We start from the raw sequence: 18,526 nt of genomic DNA, 5'->3' as shown, positions 1-18,526 counted from the left end.
GGTCTATTGAATAATTTTTTTTCTTTAAGCTTATGAGGGCTTTGATATAGTTATAAATTTGCCTATTTAAAAACTGCAGAGTGTAAATCTTTACTAATTAAGTACAATATATTTTAAAGTGTCCCAGTCCTATGTATTGGCCAGTTTAGAAAGTGGTACAGTCAGAGAAGTGGCAGGGACCAAGTTTAGAAACTGTGACCTATTAGTATCTGTGTCGTTTGACAAAATGACTTCAGATATTCTGCCATTTAAATGCTTTGCTCCAGCAGTTCTCACCTGAGGGCTGGGTGGCTCTGCCCAGCAGGGGAGGTTTGGCAGTGTCTGGAGATACTCCGGATCTGCGTGTCTTGGGCAGAGGAAAGGCATGCTGCCGACACCCTCCAGGGCACAGGACAGCCTCCCACAACAAAGAATCATCCAATCCAAAATGTGTATAGTGCTGAGGATAAGAAACCCTCCTTTTACAGTGTGTGATACATTGTCAATGTCGTTATGATTTGACATGCAAGTATGTGACATATAAGTTATAAATGAACATGAATCTGGTATGTTGTGGAAAGAGGCCTAGTCACTACTCCCAGTTCTGTAAGGTGAGCAACTAAAACTTTTCTTCCAGGAGTATCTGCATTAAGAACAGAGAGATATTTCTGAAAATTACCTAAATTTAAGTTGAGCTAATCTTCCCTTTATGTTAAACGAATATAATTTTAAGAAAATGATCGTGATTTTCGTGCTCTGAATTTAATAAAAGTGTTTATTTACATTTGTTATATTATTGGCAGAGAATCTCAGATTTACATAACAGTTTTGCATCCAGTCGTTTTTTGGGTTACATGAAATCAGTATGGCCAAATATTAACTTCTTTCACTTTTGTATTAAATTAATATTGGTAACACACAGTGTTCCTGAACAGGTATACAAATTTTTCTTGGAATTTTTTTTTAATACAATAGCTCCCAAAAGACACATTCTGAAATGGTATGAAAGTTGGGGCTGGGGAGGGGAGCTTCAGTCCAGTTCAATCTTTATATGTCCTGAGTCTTCATTCTTTCCCGTTTGTGAAATTATGATTCTTACTGTAGTTGTCATTTTAATTAATTTTAACATGGCAACATTAACAAATTATTATTGATATAGGCTTTTCAGTTTGCTCAAGATTCTGAATTGTAAGTGGAATGAAGCAGCATTTCCAGTTGACGAATGGATCCACAGGTAATGCGAAGTCTCTTAAATTAAGCTTGTGACAATTAAACCAATAAACTGTAGCAATGAGAAAACTATTGACAAAGTACAACCACGGAACATTCATCTCAATATATGCTGGAATCTGGACTTTAAGTAAAAGGATAATTACTTGAAGTAGTACAAATGGTAACCAAGTGCCGAGAAAACAGATAATGAACTTGGGCAAGAGCGTTTTTTTAGAGCTCAGAGTATAACTAGGATGGGATGAAAAGGGAAAATATAGGATAGTCTCATTCATATAGGAGGTCATCCTAACAGCCTGTACCAAGGCAATAACTTCTGCCCGAGAGGTTAGAAACGCCATAAATAAAACTATCACCATGAAGAATGACAGCCAGTAACTCTGAATGCTAATGTAGAAAGGACACTGATAAGAATAAACATTCTGTGCCTTCAGGCTTTGGTAGATAGCTGGATCTCCCAAAACATAAGCAAGGACTGAAACCCAAATTAAAATTACTGTCAAGAAATAAAATAATTTTTGACACTTAAACCCAAGTTTTGTGGTTTTAGAGAAGTTTAGGTAATAATCTATACAAGCTATCAGGAAAACTGGATAATGCAGAAAGCCATAAGTGAAAGAAATAATTTGAGTAAATAGGCAGATGTGGTATTTAGTAAACCTAATGCCTAACAGTACAAAATCCCTGAAATAGGATATAATGGAAATGTTTACTAAAAGTAAAAGATCGATGAATACTAGTGAAATGCAAAAATACTCCATAAAGTTTTGATAGGTGATTTTTCTTCTCATTCCTAGTGTGAGGATATTCAGTAGTATTTTCCCAAGTATAATCAGAAACAGCAAACAGTTACCATCTAGAGGCTGATTTGCTTGATGTAACTGGTACTGAAAAGAGCAGTTCTCTGAAGAAAGAGCAGTCATGGTTTTAGCTGAATTGCAGAAGGTCTGCTGAAATACATAGGCTAAAACACCATTTCACTTTGTTTTCCATCCCTGTAAGGAAAGATGAAAAAGAAAACTTGATGTGACGTCTAATTTAAAACTTTATTCTCAAAGAACTAATTTAATCCAGTCATCTCCCCAAATAATTACAGCTGACCCTTGAACAAGGAAAGGGTTAAGGGTGCTGATCCCCTGTACGGTCAAAAATCTATAACTTTTGACTCCCCCAGAACTTCCCTACTAATAGCCTACTGTTGACCAGACGCCTTACTGATAAGTCAGTTAACACATATTTTGTATATGTGTTATATAACTTATTACTGTCTTACAGTAAAGCAAGCTAGAGAAAATAGGCAAATCATAGGGCAAATACATTTATTATATTTATTGGAAAAATCTGCATATAAGTGGACCATTGCACCTCAAACCTGTGTTGTTCAAGGTTCAGCTATAAACATATAAATAGAAATTTATGTTTTTCATAATACAGAATGTGATCAGAAGGAATTAATGTGTACCCTTCTGTCGTTTTTTTGAGACCCAGATGGTTGGGAACTCTCAGATCTCTAAGTAAAATGTTACATATAAATTACTATAACTTCTATAAAAATACAGGTTTTAATAACTTGTAGAGATAAGAAAAGTACTTCTATCTACCAGAACCAAAACACAGGATTAAAATAGCAGCCTGAGAGTAATGCTCCATAACAATCACTGATGGCTGTTAACTCAGTTTCACTCTGACTCCAGACAATGAACATTACCCCACCCAGCTTTCTGTCAGTGAAATTTAGGAGAGCATTTTGCTGCAGGATCATCATCCTGAAACTCAAAAGAGTTAAAGCAGACAGTAAAGCTGAAGATATTGGGTACATAGGTAAAGGAAAGAAAGATTTCTCTTAGGTACATGATCTTTCAGATCTGGCACCTGGACAGACAAGGGAATCTGGGTAAGGAATAGAGACAGACTATGGATACCAGAGAACATTAAGAAGTGCTAGGTAAAAAAGGAACAGGAGTTGAGGCTGGTAGGAAAAAGAGAAGACGCTGAAAAAGCAAGGCCAAAGGGGTAGGAAAGCAGAAAAGGATGGAAGGAGAGGTGCCTGGCTAGCTCAGTTGCTGGAGCATGTGACTCTTGATCTTAGGGTCGTGAGTTTGAGCCCCATGCTAGAGGTAGAGATTACTTAAGGAAAAAAAAAATTTTTTTTTTTTAAAGGATGGAAGGAAATTCAAGAAATTTATCATTAAACAACAACAGTAACAAATCCCCTCACAAATGTCAACTATTGGAGATGGGCTAAAAATGACACATGGTACATCTTTTTTTTTTCCTTTTCCAAATTTTTATTTAAATTCTAGTTGACATATAGTACATGGTACATCCTTATGATGTACTATTTGCTATTAAAAATGTTTCTCGGGATAGGAGGAAGACTTAGTTTTCACTTTGCCTCTTTTAAACTCGTTAAATGTTAAAGCCTTATGCATCAACATATCTAAGGGTGCACATCAGGTTATTAAGACAGTGTTAGAGGACTCTGAGTTTCTCAAACTTTGAGGAATAAGTAAAGGAATATCACATCTAAAAACTAAAAAAACGGAATTTCCCTAAAACCAGATAGATAATTAAATAATTTCAAGGGAGTAGCTGAGGATATTGTCAGAGGGTAAAGAAAAAGATCCCTGTGAGAGGTGGCTATCAGTTCTCTGGACAGACTGAACCCTAACTTAGTCTTCTTTCCACGTTGAGAAGAAAGTTCAACTGATTTCTTGAGCTTCTGTGTCCATGTTTTCATTGCCCAGCTTTAGCAAGAATCCTGCTAAGTGAGGTTAGCCAAAAGCTGTCACCCTCAGTATCTGGTCAGGTTCCTCATCCTGCACCATCCTCCAATGATGACCTATCACCCTGGCATGCCTTTAGCAAGAATCTCTTATCATCTCTGATGTTTCCTACATAATATTCCACCCAGTAACCACCTTTGCTCATTAGCTGTGAATTCCCACTATTCCTTGTTGTATTCAGAGTTGAGCTCAGTCTTTGTACCCTGCTGCAAAATCCTATTGTAGTGGTCCCTACACCTACCGCAAAGGTCCTGGGTAAAGTCGGCCTTCCCATTCTTTAGCAAGGGTCATGAATGATTTTTTCTTTAACATCCTGTCATGGCTGTAAATCTACCATGTCAAAAGCTGTCTTACTAAGGTATACAAATTTATGTATTCACACACACACAGTGTATATGTGTAAAGACAGTTATAAAAAATCAGTTAACACCTTTTTTCATAACTATTGAGGAACTAATAATTTTTGTATGCTCAAATTTTTTCCCAAATATATATATATATAAATTCTTTATAGTTTAAATATGGGACACCTGGATGGCTTAGCAGTTGAGTGTCTGCCTTTGGCTCAGATCCTGATCCTGAGATCTGGGCTCGAGTCCCGCATCAGGCTCCCTGCATGGAGCCTGCTTCTCCCTCTGCCTGTGTCTCTGCCTCTCTGTCTCTGTCTCATGAATATATAAAATAAAATCTTAAAAAAAGAGAAATTTATAGTTTATATATAGTTTAACTTGACCCAGTGCCAAAAAGTTCCATTCAGATTTGATGTAAAAGACATAGAATCATGGCTACCACCTTGACAAATGCCACTGGCCCTGTAAGTGGTGGTGTTTGGATAAGAAGTCCAGATGGAATGATAATATCTGAAGTTGTTCTTGTGCCAAGGAAAAAAAAGGTCGTGCCAAGGTTAGTTCAGGATTGTAAACAAGGCAAATAGAATAGGTTCATATTTATAAAGACCCATCTAAAAAATATCTTTAGGATAAAAGAAATAGAATTATCTGTATAAAATGATTTTATCCTTTATAACTCATCCAAAAATAAATAAATAAAGCTAAAGAATCCATGTTTTAAGTGGTCAGCATCCAAGGGATATTTCTGGAGCTTCCATAATCTCATTGGCTTTTAGAGAGGGGCCAACCGGAAGGACAAAGACAGGAAGAAAGTAACCGAGAAGGATGGTCACCTACAGCCACCAAGGCACAAGCCATGAACCTCTTTAGAAGAGGAGTGGAAAAATGAAGAGAAGTTTGAAATGGAATGTGTCAGAGAGTAAGAAAGCTGTAAGAAACTGGAGATGAGGGGGAAAAGGCTCTGGGAAGGTACGAAAGGCAATAAAAAGTAATCAAAAGGAAATATATAGGAACACGAGGATTCTAGTCATTTTACAATGGTTCCTGAACATCGTGATCCTGGAAACCAATCAAAATTTTCTCAGGATACCGATTTTGTACCACACTTCCCCATAAACCACTGAAAGTATTCAAAATTCCATTTTGTTCTTTATTTTTTTTTTAAGATTTTATTTATTTATTCATGATAGACCTAGAGAGAGAGGCAGGCAGAGACACAGGCAGAGGGAGAAGCAGGCTCCATGCCGGCAGCCCGACGCGGGAGTCGATCCCGGGTCTCCGGGCCAAAGGCAGGCGCTAAACCGCTGAGCCACCCAGGGATCCCTATTTTGTTCTTTAGACAGCCTCCCAATACAAGACGAAAAACCCTTTGTATAGGCTACCTGAACTGAATTTTGCCTCGAAAAATGTTTACATTACCACCAGAGATCCAGAGATTTGTGAGATACAGCTTGTTTCCTGAATGATTTTTTAAACTACATATAAATCAACTCATATGTTTCATATATAATGTGAATAGTTCAAGTGGAAGTCCTTTTAAGGCATCTTTGGGCTTGCTTTCCGATTCTGGCCAGTTTGGAAGAATTAGCAGAGCCTTAGAGAAACAAACCATGATTTCTTTTCACTGATCCAGTCTCTGGTTTCCTATTTAAAACTCGGTGGGGCACCTGGGTGGCACCTTGGTTAAGCATCCGACTCTTGATTTCGCTCACGTCATGATCTCAGGTTCGTGGAATTGAGCCCTGTTGCCCTGTGTTGGGCTCCGTGCTCAGGATAGTCTGCTTGTCCCTCTCCCTCTACACTTCCCCCAATGTTCACTCTCTTTCTCCCCTCCTCTCCTCTCCTCTCTCTCACTCAACAACAAACCCAATTAATTCTTAACAACATGACACAACATACTTACTCTGCTTTCTCCAGCAGGTCTTTCTTGGCTGATGATCTCCGTTTTACTGCCTTCAATGATCTTACTTTTGATACCTGGCGTTCCAAAATGCCACGTGAATAAGCTCTGTGTGAAAGACAGAAAACATAAAAAACTATCATCAATAGCAGTCATAATGGGAGTTCAGTGTAAGTAACTGGCTCCAACTCTCCTGTTTAGAGAAACTACAACTTTCTGTGGGATTAGAGCCAGTCATTAACTGCTTATATATATATATTTTTTTTTTTCAGGAAAAGGAAGAAAGGGGATACGTTTAGGTGGAAGTCTCCCCAAAGACCCTGAGATGTGGGTATATAGAACATGGCATCTCTCTAAAGAAGTCTTGCTTGCATTGCAGTTTTTACCTCTAGGCTTCAGAGTCTAAACCAATAGTTCTCAAACTATTTGGTTTCAGGACCTTTTGACTTGTTGCATGTTAACATAAGCAAATAATAATAATAATAATAATAATAATAATAATAATAATAAGGAAAAATTACTGTATTTTCCCAAACAGAAAAATTTAGTGAGCAGAATGGCATTTTTTTCACATTTCAGAAACTGCTTTGGTGTTGAGCTCAACAGCAGGTAGCTGAATTCTCATCTGTAGTTGATCAGTTGTGATATCACACATCATGTAGCTTTTTGCAGAGTCCTATGTACACAATGAGAGACTTGAGAATAAAAATACATAATACTATAGTCCAATAGTTGTGTTATACAGTCTCAAAAAAGTCTGACAGAACCATTTGCACTAAAGAGCAGTATGTAGAGAGGAGCAGGGTTAACCCTGTGGTCTACTCTTGTACAGAAAATGGAATGAGCACTGTAGCTAGATTTGCTGATCCCAATGAACGGAGAAAGCCTATAGCAGAAACAACATACTGACCCTCTTCCAGGGGTATATGTACCTTTTACCTAACCCTTACAACAATCACAAAAGGTAGGTATTTCTCCCCCATAAGGAAATAGGCATAAATAAATACATTTCCTGAGGTTGGATGACTAATAAACGTTGGAGCTGAGGTTCAAGCTCAGTTCTGAATTCAAAGCTCATGTTCTTCAGTAAGCTACATTATGGCTCAACTCACAACTGGAATTGTAAAAAAATTTATGTATTTGAAACAACTTTCTGAAAAGGTAACAATCCAAATAAAAGTGACTGTGTTGATTACTGGTACCCAAAGGGCTGTAACTAAACTAGTCTATGTGGATAACGTAATTTTATTCCTTCAAAAGGTAACTATAAATAAACTTTTCAAAATATTGTCCTGGCTCGATGTGTCAAAACTCAGTGAAAGAACAAAATGTCATTCAACTCTGACAACTTTTGAAGAAACATGTTTTTATACATTTCCACAGTATAATTAAATTCAATATAGGAAGTTAAAATACAGGAAACAGGTTTTTACTTGTTTTTAAAAATACATAATATAATTTACATGGCACAAAAGTCAAGTTATAGAAGTGTATGCTGTGAAAATTATTCATCTTTCCCACCCTTTCAACACCCCTCAGCCCCGACTCCTCACGATCCAGTCCAGTTTCCTCCCTAGATAAAACTATGGTTACCAGTTACTTGTGTATTTTTCAGAGATACTCTAAAGCAAGGTTTTAAAAAGAAACTTGATATTTCCATGTTGTTAAGGCACCTAGAAAAGAATTCTTGACATGCCCTTTCCCAAGTCTCATTCATAGACTGATAAAATCACATAAGAGCTGCAAAGGTAGAGAACACAACAGAATACAAACTCAATGATTAGTTAGATCAGAGGAGTACTTCCCACCAATCCCAAACATAAGGCTGGCCATGAGGAAGGTCAGCGAGGCTTGGCAGGAAGACCGGAGTAGGGATTACCTCAGAGTAGGGTGACAGGTGATCTCTTCTTCCTGGAGTATACAATCGCGGTGCTCACTCCTACCTACTTCTCTGTGTCTAGGCCCACGGGGAGATTTCAGTTCCTTGACCCTTACTATTAGGTGGGCCCACGATGTGGCTCTTTCTAGCCAAAGGGCTATGAGGCCAAAGCATTTAATTGCAGAGGAGAGCCCTTCAGTGCTCTCTCCTCCTGCCACAGGGAATAAAGAGGCCACGTGTTCCAGATGGTACGGCCTGAAATGGTGCATCCTCTGTCAACCTGGGTCCTTGAGTGACTGGAGCAAAGCCCCTGATGATTCACAGTGGATGATGTGAACAAGAAATAAAAGTCTGTCGTATCAAGCTGCTTGGATTTTGTGATTATTTCTTATGGCCTATCCTAACTCAGTTTCATGTACTTTGAAATTTTTCAACAGCATGTATTATTAATATTATCAGAATTTTAAAAAGCTATAGTAGAAAACTACTTTGAAAAGTAACAGTGCGGGATGTCTGAGTGGCTCAGTGGTTGGGTGTTTGCCTTTGGCTCAGGTCGTGATCCCAGGATCCTGGGATCGAGTCCCACATCGGGCTCCTGTAGGGAGCCTGCTTCTCCCTCTGCCAATGTCTCTGCCTCTCTTTCTGTGTCTGTCATGAATGAATAAATAAATCTTAAAGAAAAAAAGAAAAAGTAACAGTGCAAATGTCAGAAAATTGGTAAAGTAAAAATTCAGGTTTAATTTCCCTTACATTAACTGCTTTTGCATTGTTTGGTTCTAATTATATTTGTCTGCATTGGAAAAGAAGGTCTCAATTCAGTGACCTAAGTTTCTACCTTAAAAAAAAAAGGCGAATTAAACCCAAAGTAAGCTAAAGGAAGGCTATAAGAGCAGAAAACAATGAAGTTTATAAAACAAAGAGAACAACCAATGAACCAAAAGCTGGTTCTCTGGAAAAACAAAACAACAAATTGATAAAACCTCAGCCAAACTAAGTAAGAACCTGCCAAAATAAGGAAAGGGAGGACCTCACTACACATCCTACAAACATTAAAAGGATAACAAAGGACAATTACGAATAATCTTAATAAATGAGACAACTGTCATGAAACAAATTTCTGGAAGGACAATACCAAATCTCATTCAGAAACATCCCTAACAATCTCTATTAAAGAAACAGATTTTGCACTTTAAAATCTTCCCACAAAGAAAACATAGGGTCAGATGTCTTCATTGCTAAATTATATTAAACATTTAAGGGAAAAATACCAAACTTACACAGATAAAGATAAAAATGCCTCCTAACATCCTTGACCAGAATCTCCGTGATACCAAAAACAAAGACATTTTAGGAAAACTAAATTATAAATCAACATCCCTCAAGAACATTGTCCAAAAAAACCCTTAAAATATTATCAAATTAAACCCATCTATATATAAAAATAATAATATACCCTAATACATCACAGCCAATGCAAGCTTGGTTTAACATTAGAAAATCAATATAATGTAATTCACTGTTACCAGAATAAAGGAGAAAAACTGTTAAGATAATCTGAATTGACACAGAAAAAGTAACAAAACCCAACGTGATTAAAACTTTCACAAATAATAAGAGGGAACTTCCAAGCCAGATAAAAAGCAGCTATAAAGAAACCCTAAAACCTAACCTCATGCTTAGTGATGAAGGAATGGCCTCATTTTCCCACTTAAGATCCACCCTTCACTCCTCAACATTTTTTTGGAAGTTCTATCCAGTACAATAAGGCCTTAAGAGGAAATATAAGGCATGTAGACTGGAAAGAAAGAAAACTATAATCATGGATCATGTTCTTAGAAATCTAAACCTATAATAAAGCTACTAAAAGTAACAAATTTAGCAAGGGCACAGGTTTTTAAAAAATTCTATTTCTAGACACTAGTGATAAACAATTGAAAAATGAAATAACAGTAGCAGTGCTAAAAATTTGAAACATTTATGGTTAAATTTGACAAAGCACATGCAAGCACAGTATTTTGAAAATTTTAAACAACACAAATCAAAGATCTAAATTCACACATATACCATGGGTTGGAAGACTCAGTATTTTTTTTTAAGTTTTCTTTTTTCATTTTTTAAAGATTTTAAAAGATGTATTCATGAGAGAGACAGAGAGAGAGGCAGGCTCCATGCAGGGAGCCCGATGTGGAACTCAATTGGGACTCCGGGGTCATGACCTGGGCCAAAGGCAGACGCTCAACCACTGAACCACCCAGGTGTCCCATGAAAACACAGTATTTTTTTATTTTTTTATTTTTTTATTATTTTTATTTTTATTTTTTAAGACATAGTATTTTTAAAAAATATTTATTTATTCAGGAGAATACACAGAGAGGAGAGAGAGAGGCAGAGACACAGGCAGAGGGAAAAGCAGGCTTCATGCAGGGAGCCCGACATGGGACTCAATCCTGGGTCTCCAGGGTCACACCTGGGCTGCAGGCGGTGCTAAACCGCTGACCCACCAGGGCTGTCCTAAATATTTCTTTTTCAAAGCATTGTTAGGAAAAAGGAAAGCTACAGGCTGGGAGAAAATGTAAAATGTGACCAGTGACTTGAATCCAGAATGTAAAAGGAGTCTCACCACTGAGTAAGACAATTAGCCCATTAGAAAAATGGGCAAAAGCTTTGAACAGACACACTGAAAAGACACAAATGCAAATGAAAACCACAATGAGATACCGCTGCACACCCACTAGAATAGTAAAATTTAGAAGACTGACAATACGTGTGATGGCAAGGAAATAGAACAACTCGACCTCTCAGACCCTGCTCCATCAGTTTGGAGCTTTCTGACAATGTTAAACATTCAATTCCCACTTCATCTAGTAACCGTACTATTAGCTATTTAGCCAAGAGAAATGAAAACATATGTCCACAAAATGTGTACACAAATGTGCGTAGCAGCACATTCATGGGTCCAAACTGGAAATGTTTCATACGTCCATCAATAGGAGAATGAATAAACAAATTGTAGTGTATCCATACAGTGTACTTCTCGGCAATTAAAAGGAATGACTAAAAAGGATATGTGCTACACAGGGATAAATCTCAGAAATGTGCTGAATGAAAAGAACCCAACACAAAAGAGTACTGACTGCATGGTTCCCATCATATGGAATTCCAAAATAGCAAAACAAATCCATAAACCAGACAGACCATGAGGGAAAATCTGAGGCCAGGTGGTGGCAAGAGGGCACCAGGCAACTTTCTGTAGAGACGCAAATGTTCTATATTTGGATTGAGGTGGTGGTTCGACTCTCTTGAGAATACATTTTTCAAAATTCAAACTGTACACTGAAAATGAGCGTACGGTTTATTTATTTTTAAGGATGTTCATCTCACAGTATTGGATATACAAGTGAAAGCCCGGAATTAATTTAAATACCAACAATAAGAAACTAGCTATATAAATTATGATATAACTTCCAATGAAAGATGGCATTTTGAATAAATACAATTACCTCTACTCGTTCTCATACTGCCACTAAACTAAGTTGAATTTGTACCCGATTCTAAAATGAACAAACAAACCTAATTTGTCACAGGTGAGGACACCAGGAAAACAAGTCACTATGTTTTTAAACTGGTAAAAACAGAAAACAAAACACTTCCTTATTTCTTCCCTTTCTTTTCTTTTTTCTTTCTTTCTTTACCACTTGGTGACAAGAACAGTAAGTGAGGGGATATTTACTTTTATAGAAGCACTCTAATTAAAGTGAAAAAGGAATAATAAAAAGTGAAAATCACCATTCTGTAACTCCTGATGTATTAAATGGAAGCAGCCAATGATCATCAGCAGCTACTAACAACCAAAGGAAGAGATGGAAGGATGTACCACTACCTATGAAGTAGACTTGCTGAAAACGGAACCTGACCAGGCCTGCAGATTCAAATATTTAACAAAAAAAGAAAAGAAAAGAAAAAAACATGTTAAATAACCCCAGAAGATTCAATAAGCAAAATCCAGATGGTACTCAACTCTCCACGACAAACAACTTATCTGCTCAATAAATTGTCTCAGTAACAAAAGATTAAATGAGATTTCAGATAATATCAAATAAGTGCAATGTGTAGAACTTATCTGAGTTCAATGAAACAAAAGAATTTCATTTATAAGACAACTGGAAATTAGAACACTGCATAGAAATTTGGGGGTATTAATGAGTTATTAATTTTTTGGCATTATAATGGTATTTTGTGATTGGCTAAACTGTGGCCCCCAAATTCATATGTGGAAGCCCTAATCTCCAGTACCTCAGAACATGACTGTATTTGAATATGAGGCCTTGAAAGAGAAAATTAAAATGAAATGAGGCCACTTGGATGGGACCTAGCCCAATCTGACTGGTATCCTCATAAGGTGAGATTTGCACACACACAAGAGACACATAGGCAGGGCGCACACAGAGGAAAGGCCACACAAGGACATGCTAGAAGGTGGCTATCTGCAAGCCAAGGAGACAGGCCTCTGGAGAAACCAAATTTGTTGAGGCCTTGATCTTGGACTTCTAGCCTCTGAAATTATGAGAAAATAGATATTTAAGCCAGTATGTAATATTTTGTTATGTTAGCCCTACACAACTTCTATGGCAACTTAAAAGATGTAAAAATACATAATGAAATATTTAGATGAGATACGTTCTCTGGAATTTGCTTCAAAACAACACAGTATATAGGTCTGGCCGGGGTGGGGGTTGATGGGAGCATAGATGGGGCAGGACTGGTCACAGGTTAATGGTAATTCTATTTATTTGTATGTATGTTTGAAATTTTTCATGAAATTTTTTAAAGGCAAAAACCTCCAAGGACAAAAGAATTTATAGTAGACAGGAGAAAAAAAAAAAAAAAACAATTAGATCCCAGGTCCCTTCTCTGACTCAGTACAACAGATGACTACCTCTCCATGGAATAAGAATGGAGGTTTTCTCTGGCAAGAGTAAAAGGGATGGTCTCTGGACCCTGAAAAATTTTGAGAATGCTGAAAACAGGGAGACTAAGACAAAATACACATGTTAAATGTTGAGACCTGTGCAGCCGCCTTTTCCACTTTTGGGTTTTAGGAATACCATTATCACAAAAATATCTAACGATATTGAGCTTGAGTCTTCTCTAAGGAAATATACTAGATAGTGCCCTACTGATCAATATGACTAGACATCCAAAGAACCAGACATCCAAAGAAAATCTCAACTATGAAAAGTCAAATCCACAAGGACTGAAAAAGACAACTTGGAGGAAAGAGAATCAATGTTAGAAGAAAACTTTATTTAGAAACTCATTGCTTTCAGGGAGGAAATACTTCATCCATGAAACATGAAGAGAGGCAATTTAAAAATGACAACAGAAAACAAGAAAGCACTCTTGGAAAATAAAAATATGATCATGGCAGAAATGATAAGCTGAACATGAGTTAGAAAATTCAGGAAATTCCCAAAAACAGAATAAGGTAAAGGACAAAATTAGATAACCATTCCAACAGGTACAAAATCTCAATAATGGCTGTCACAGAAAGTGAATGATCTAGAAGGGAAGAAATAAAAGAAAAGGGCTATAACATTTTCTAGAACTAGTTTTTCAAGAGTAAGAGAGTCCATCAGTGCCCACACCTTGATGGAAGAAAACAGACCCACATGGAGGCACATCATTAGGAATTTCAAAACAGTAAAGAGATCACTAGTTTTCCAACAGAAAGATAAAAAGAACAGGTTTCATTCAAAGAAATGAGACCTGGATTAGATATCTTCAAAACAGGTAAATTAAGGGAAAGAAGAAAGCATTTACCTGCCCCATAAAAGAGGGCCGCCTGGATAACCAAGTAGCAGATGAGGGCAAGTATCTCTTTAAAGAGGATTCCGACTTGCAGAATGTAAAATAAATCGTAGACTTAGAATTCCATCGTTTTGCAACTAACTCTTCTTCCCCAACCTCCTACCCAGGAATTAACAGATAGGAACATTAACCAACTATCACTATCATCGTCACAACAGGAGAGAAACCAGACGTTCTCTGTCTCCTACAGACTGACCCTGAGTCTGACACAATCTCCAGATCAGCTGCCAATCTGAAAGAAATACAGAGGACACGAGGTGGGAGCAATTCACATCCCTATCAACAACTGAATGAACAGTGGTGTATCCACACAATGGAATACTGCTCAGCAAGAAAAAGGAAGAAAAGTATCGAAACTTGCAACAATAGGGATGAATCTCAATTCATCTCATAGTTATGTTGAATGAAAGAGGCCCAAGAGGGATGGATCTCAACATAATCTCATAATTATGTTGAATGAAAGAGGCCACGCCCAAAGAAAAAAGAGAAGTGTGCACTGCATGATTCCATTTATATAAAATCTTAGAAAATACACACTTGCTGTGATAAGGGAAGCAGATCCTTAGTTGAGAGGAGATCCAGAGAGGCAATGGGGAGAAACTACAAAGAAGCACAAGGAACTTTTGGGGGTGATAGTTGTATTTACAATCCTGATGCTGGGGATCTTTTCGTGGGTGCAAACATAGGGCAGAAGGTAGCAACTGTACACAGGAAGTATGTGCAGTTTACTGTATGTTAATTATACGTCCATCAAGAAAAGAAATACAGAGGACAGAGGGAAACACTGGGTGGTACCATGAGTGCGTCATCAGCAAAAGTTCCACTGCGGAAAACTCGGAAGGTCCAATGGTTCAGTTCTTCAATAGAAAAACAAGGGGAAAAGGGAATGGAGAAGCAATCAGCAGAGTCAAAAAAAGAGACTGAAGACATGTCAGGGGCACCTGGGTGGCTCAGTCTGTGGAGTGTCTGGCTCTCGATCTCAGTTCAGGTCTTGATCTCAGGTGGTCGTGAGTTCGAGCCTCATGTTGGGCTCCACGCTGGGAGTGGAGCCTTTTTTTTTTTTTTTTTTTTAAAAAGGAAAGATCTCTCAAATAATTTTTTAAAAGAGTAAACTAGAGTCTCCAGGGATACGCATTTGGGTGATAAAACGGTTTTTTAGAAATGCAAGAAAGTGACTGCTCTATGAGCCGTGTTACTCTGGGGAAAGGGAACTGGGTATGGGGAGACGTCACACAGAAGGGCTGTATGGGACAGAGGCCTAGTTCTTTATCTGAGTGGCAGTTACAAGGGTATTTGTCTCATAGTCCATTAAACTATACATTTTTATGTATGGCTCTCTGTGTCTGTACTTCAGTTTTTTAAAAGAAGATCTGTAAAAAATAAAAGGGTGAGAATGGGGTTGGGCTCCTCAGCAACACTGGAAGCCAGAGATACCCTTAACTCTAAGGGGTAAGTAGTTCAACCAAAAATCAAACAAGAAAAACTAAAAAACTTTGCGGGCATAAAAAATATAGGCAAAATCTAAAGGAAACAACAAACTGGGGGTGGGGGATCATTATAAAATGTTAGTCTCCCTAACTATAAAGTACTCTTGGATTAAACAGGAAAAGAAATCAAAGTTCAAGGGGTGCCTGCCTGGCTCATTTAGTAGGGCACATGACTTAATATCAGGGTTGTGAGTTCAAGCCCCACATTGGGCATGGAGCCCACTTAAAAATAAATAAATAAATAAATAAGGGCACCTGGGTGGCTCAGTAAGTTAAACATCTGCTTTTAGCTCAACTCATGATTCCAGGGTCCTGGGATTGAGCCCTGCATCGGGCTCCCTGCTCAGCGGGGAGTCTGCTTCTCCCTCTCCCACTGCCCCTCCTCTCATCTCGTGAGCTCACACTCTCAAATAAATAAAATTTAAAAAAAATAATAAATTAAAAGAATACCAAAGCCCAATAGTGAGATAGTAAAATGAGCAAGGGATTCAAAGAGGCAATTAACACACATAAATAAAATGGGTTGTTAAACATATGGAGAGATGGTCAGCATCACTTACAAAAAAGAAACATAGAAACTTAAACTATACTGTTTGCTTCTTAAAAATGATACTGTTTGCCTCCAAAATTCATCAACAGAATATTTTTCTCTGTGAGGCTGTTGGAGTGTAACTGGTATACCTCCTGTGAAAAGCAATTTGGTTGGGGCTCCTGGGTGGCTCAGTGATTGAATGTCTGCCTTTGGCTCAGGTCATGATCCTGGGTCCTGGGATCGAGTCCCACATCAGGCTCCCCACAGGAAGTCTGCTTCTCCCTCTACCTGTGTCTCTGCCTCTCTTTTTCTGTGTCTCTTATGAATAAATAAATAAATAAAAATCTTAAAAAAAATAAATAAAAGCAACTTGGCAATATCTGTCAAAGTTACAAACACAGTATAAATATTCTTCGTGGGCAGCCTGGCTGGCTCAGTGGTTTAGCGCTGCCTTCAGTCCAGGGCCTGATCCTGGAGACCCAGGATTGAGTCCCACATCGGGTTGCCTGCATGGAGCCTGCTTCTCCCTCTGCCTGTGTCTCTGTCTCTCTCTCTGTATGTCTCATTAATAAATAAAATCTTAAAAATAAATAAGTAAGCAAATAAATAAATAAATACTCTTTGAGCCAAGAATTCCACTCCTCAGGATTTATCTTACAAATTTACTTGTATGAATGAAAAATTGGGAGTTTTTAAGATTTTTCATGGAAGTACTGTTCATGGTAAGAAAGGAATGGAAATAATCTAAATGTCCATCAGTAAGAAAACCGTTAAATAAATTATGACACACATAACCAGTGTAATAGAATGGGGCTGTCTTTCAAAGATGAGCAAACTCTCCACATACTGATGTGGACATGTCTCCAAGATACACTGTTAAGGAAAAAAAAGCAAGACACAGAAGAGTACACAGAATGCATCACCATTCTGTGTAAAAGGGGGGAGAGAAAAAGGATAGTTAAAAACATATTCCTTATATGCATAACGAAACTTAAGGACACTTAACAAGTTAGAAATGGTATATAGGCTCATATAGGTTAGAAACTGCCTATCTGGCAATATATACATTTTCCCTACTACTAAAGTCCTCCTAATCACATGAATGTATCAAGTATTCCAAAAATTAAATACACTGAATAAGGAAAAACTAAGTTATTTACAATTGGTACAACTCTCAACTTACAAATGATTTAAGTACTCAGTTTAAGAAGCTTTGAAGCCTTTAATGTGAAAAAATTTTTTCTTTTTATTTTTTCTTTTTATTTTTTTTACATATATATATTTTTAATTGGAGTTCAATTTGCCAACATATAGCATAACACCCAGTGCTCATCCCATCAGGTGCCCCCCTCAGTGCCTGTCACCCAGTCACCCCCACCTCCCGCCCACCTCCCTTTCCACCACCCCTTGTTTGTTTCCCAGAATGAGAAAAATTTCTGATGCAGAATTCTATACCCAGCTAAATGGTCAAATAAGTACTTTTTTTTTATTTTAATTTTTTTCAAATAAGTACTTCTACAAAACAAAGCCATCTTTAGGCATGTGAGGTCTTAAAAATGTCTGCATCACTTTAAGTTCTCAGGAAGCCAACAGAAGGCATATCCCATCAAAACAAGAGAAGAAACTAAAAACCAAAACAAAACAAAACAAAAACAGAGAGAGAGAGAGAGAAAATCATGGAACCAAGGCAATGGAGAATGCATTAGAAGAGGGGAAGAAGGCTCCTGAGGTGGAAAAGGAGGGCAAAGTGTATTTATACACCAGATGTACAGCACTCCATATAAATCAGAGTAAAGCATACAGCTACAGGAGAAATTTCTAGAAGATGGATATCCCAAGTCCCTTTGAGTGTACCTGAAGAGAGTTACAGAATAGGGAAGAGTTTAAGGCTGAACTAGCGAGAAATATAAAGAAATAAAGAAGAAAAGAAACCAAGGGAAAACAAGCTGTTGAGGAAAGGAAATGTAATGGTAATACACAGGCGACGGTGGCTAGCCGGGGACGGTTTCTGCAGAGTCCTCAAGTCAACACTTGACAGTGCTCTAAACATGATTAGAACATAGTAATCTTGACGGCCCGGGGCCTGGGAAGTGTGCATGGGTATTGCAATGGTTGTGGGGCTGCCCAGCAGGACAGAAGAGGCTTAAATCATCACCTTCCCCTTAGGGAGTAAACAGGTAATGCTTAGAGGGAGAAATGCCGTTTGTGTAGTAAGCATGTTACCAGAGGTAGGAAGGTAAATACCATCAACGAAAGGAACTGAAGTTGCCTGTGAGGAGCCAGCAGAGAAAGGACTTTTTTTTTTTTTTAAGTCCTGAATAAATCTGTGACCCAACTAGACACTCCTTTGAATAAGGCACCTCTGTTACTTGGGTAAAAATCAAAGTTATATTTGAAAATGACAATAAGGAAATTTTACTTTAAGACATGAGTCTGAAAAAAAAAAAAAGACATGAGTCTGTATTCATCTATTTTTAGGGCACACCGTTCCCCAACATTCTTTATCTCAAATCAG

General features: G+C 37.7%; 2 protein-coding genes across 4 annotated transcripts in view; one reads left to right on the top strand and one right to left on the bottom strand.

Annotated features, from left to right (window-relative positions):
* The window catches only part of PHC3 (polyhomeotic homolog 3), an 87,151-nt gene extending 79,618 nt beyond the window's left edge, over positions 1–7,533 (top strand). For 2 of the 3 annotated variants that reach the window (XR_007408316.1, XR_007408313.1), the window contains 2 exons: positions 1,139–6,415; positions 6,518–7,533. The gene's annotated coding sequence lies outside the window, so the exon portion shown is untranslated. The remainder of the gene's footprint in view (positions 1–1,138; positions 6,416–6,517) is intronic. The other variant, XR_007408314.1, reaches the window with a different exon arrangement.
* GPR160 (G protein-coupled receptor 160) lies at positions 737–2,132 on the bottom strand. Its single transcript, XM_035710369.2, has one exon. The coding sequence runs from the start codon at positions 2,130–2,132 to the stop codon at positions 1,116–1,118; it is 1,017 nt and encodes a 338-aa protein (XP_035566262.1). The 3' UTR covers positions 737–1,115.
* Positions 7,534–18,526: the final 10,993 nt, after the last annotated feature.

The sequence above is a fragment of the Canis lupus genome, chromosome 34 (assembly GCF_003254725.2).
Source record: "Canis lupus dingo isolate Sandy chromosome 34, ASM325472v2, whole genome shotgun sequence".
In the NCBI taxonomy this organism is placed as follows: domain Eukaryota; kingdom Metazoa; phylum Chordata; class Mammalia; order Carnivora; family Canidae; genus Canis; species Canis lupus.
Note: the sequence above shows the minus strand (reverse complement) of the source record. Positions and strands in the feature narration are given on the sequence as shown.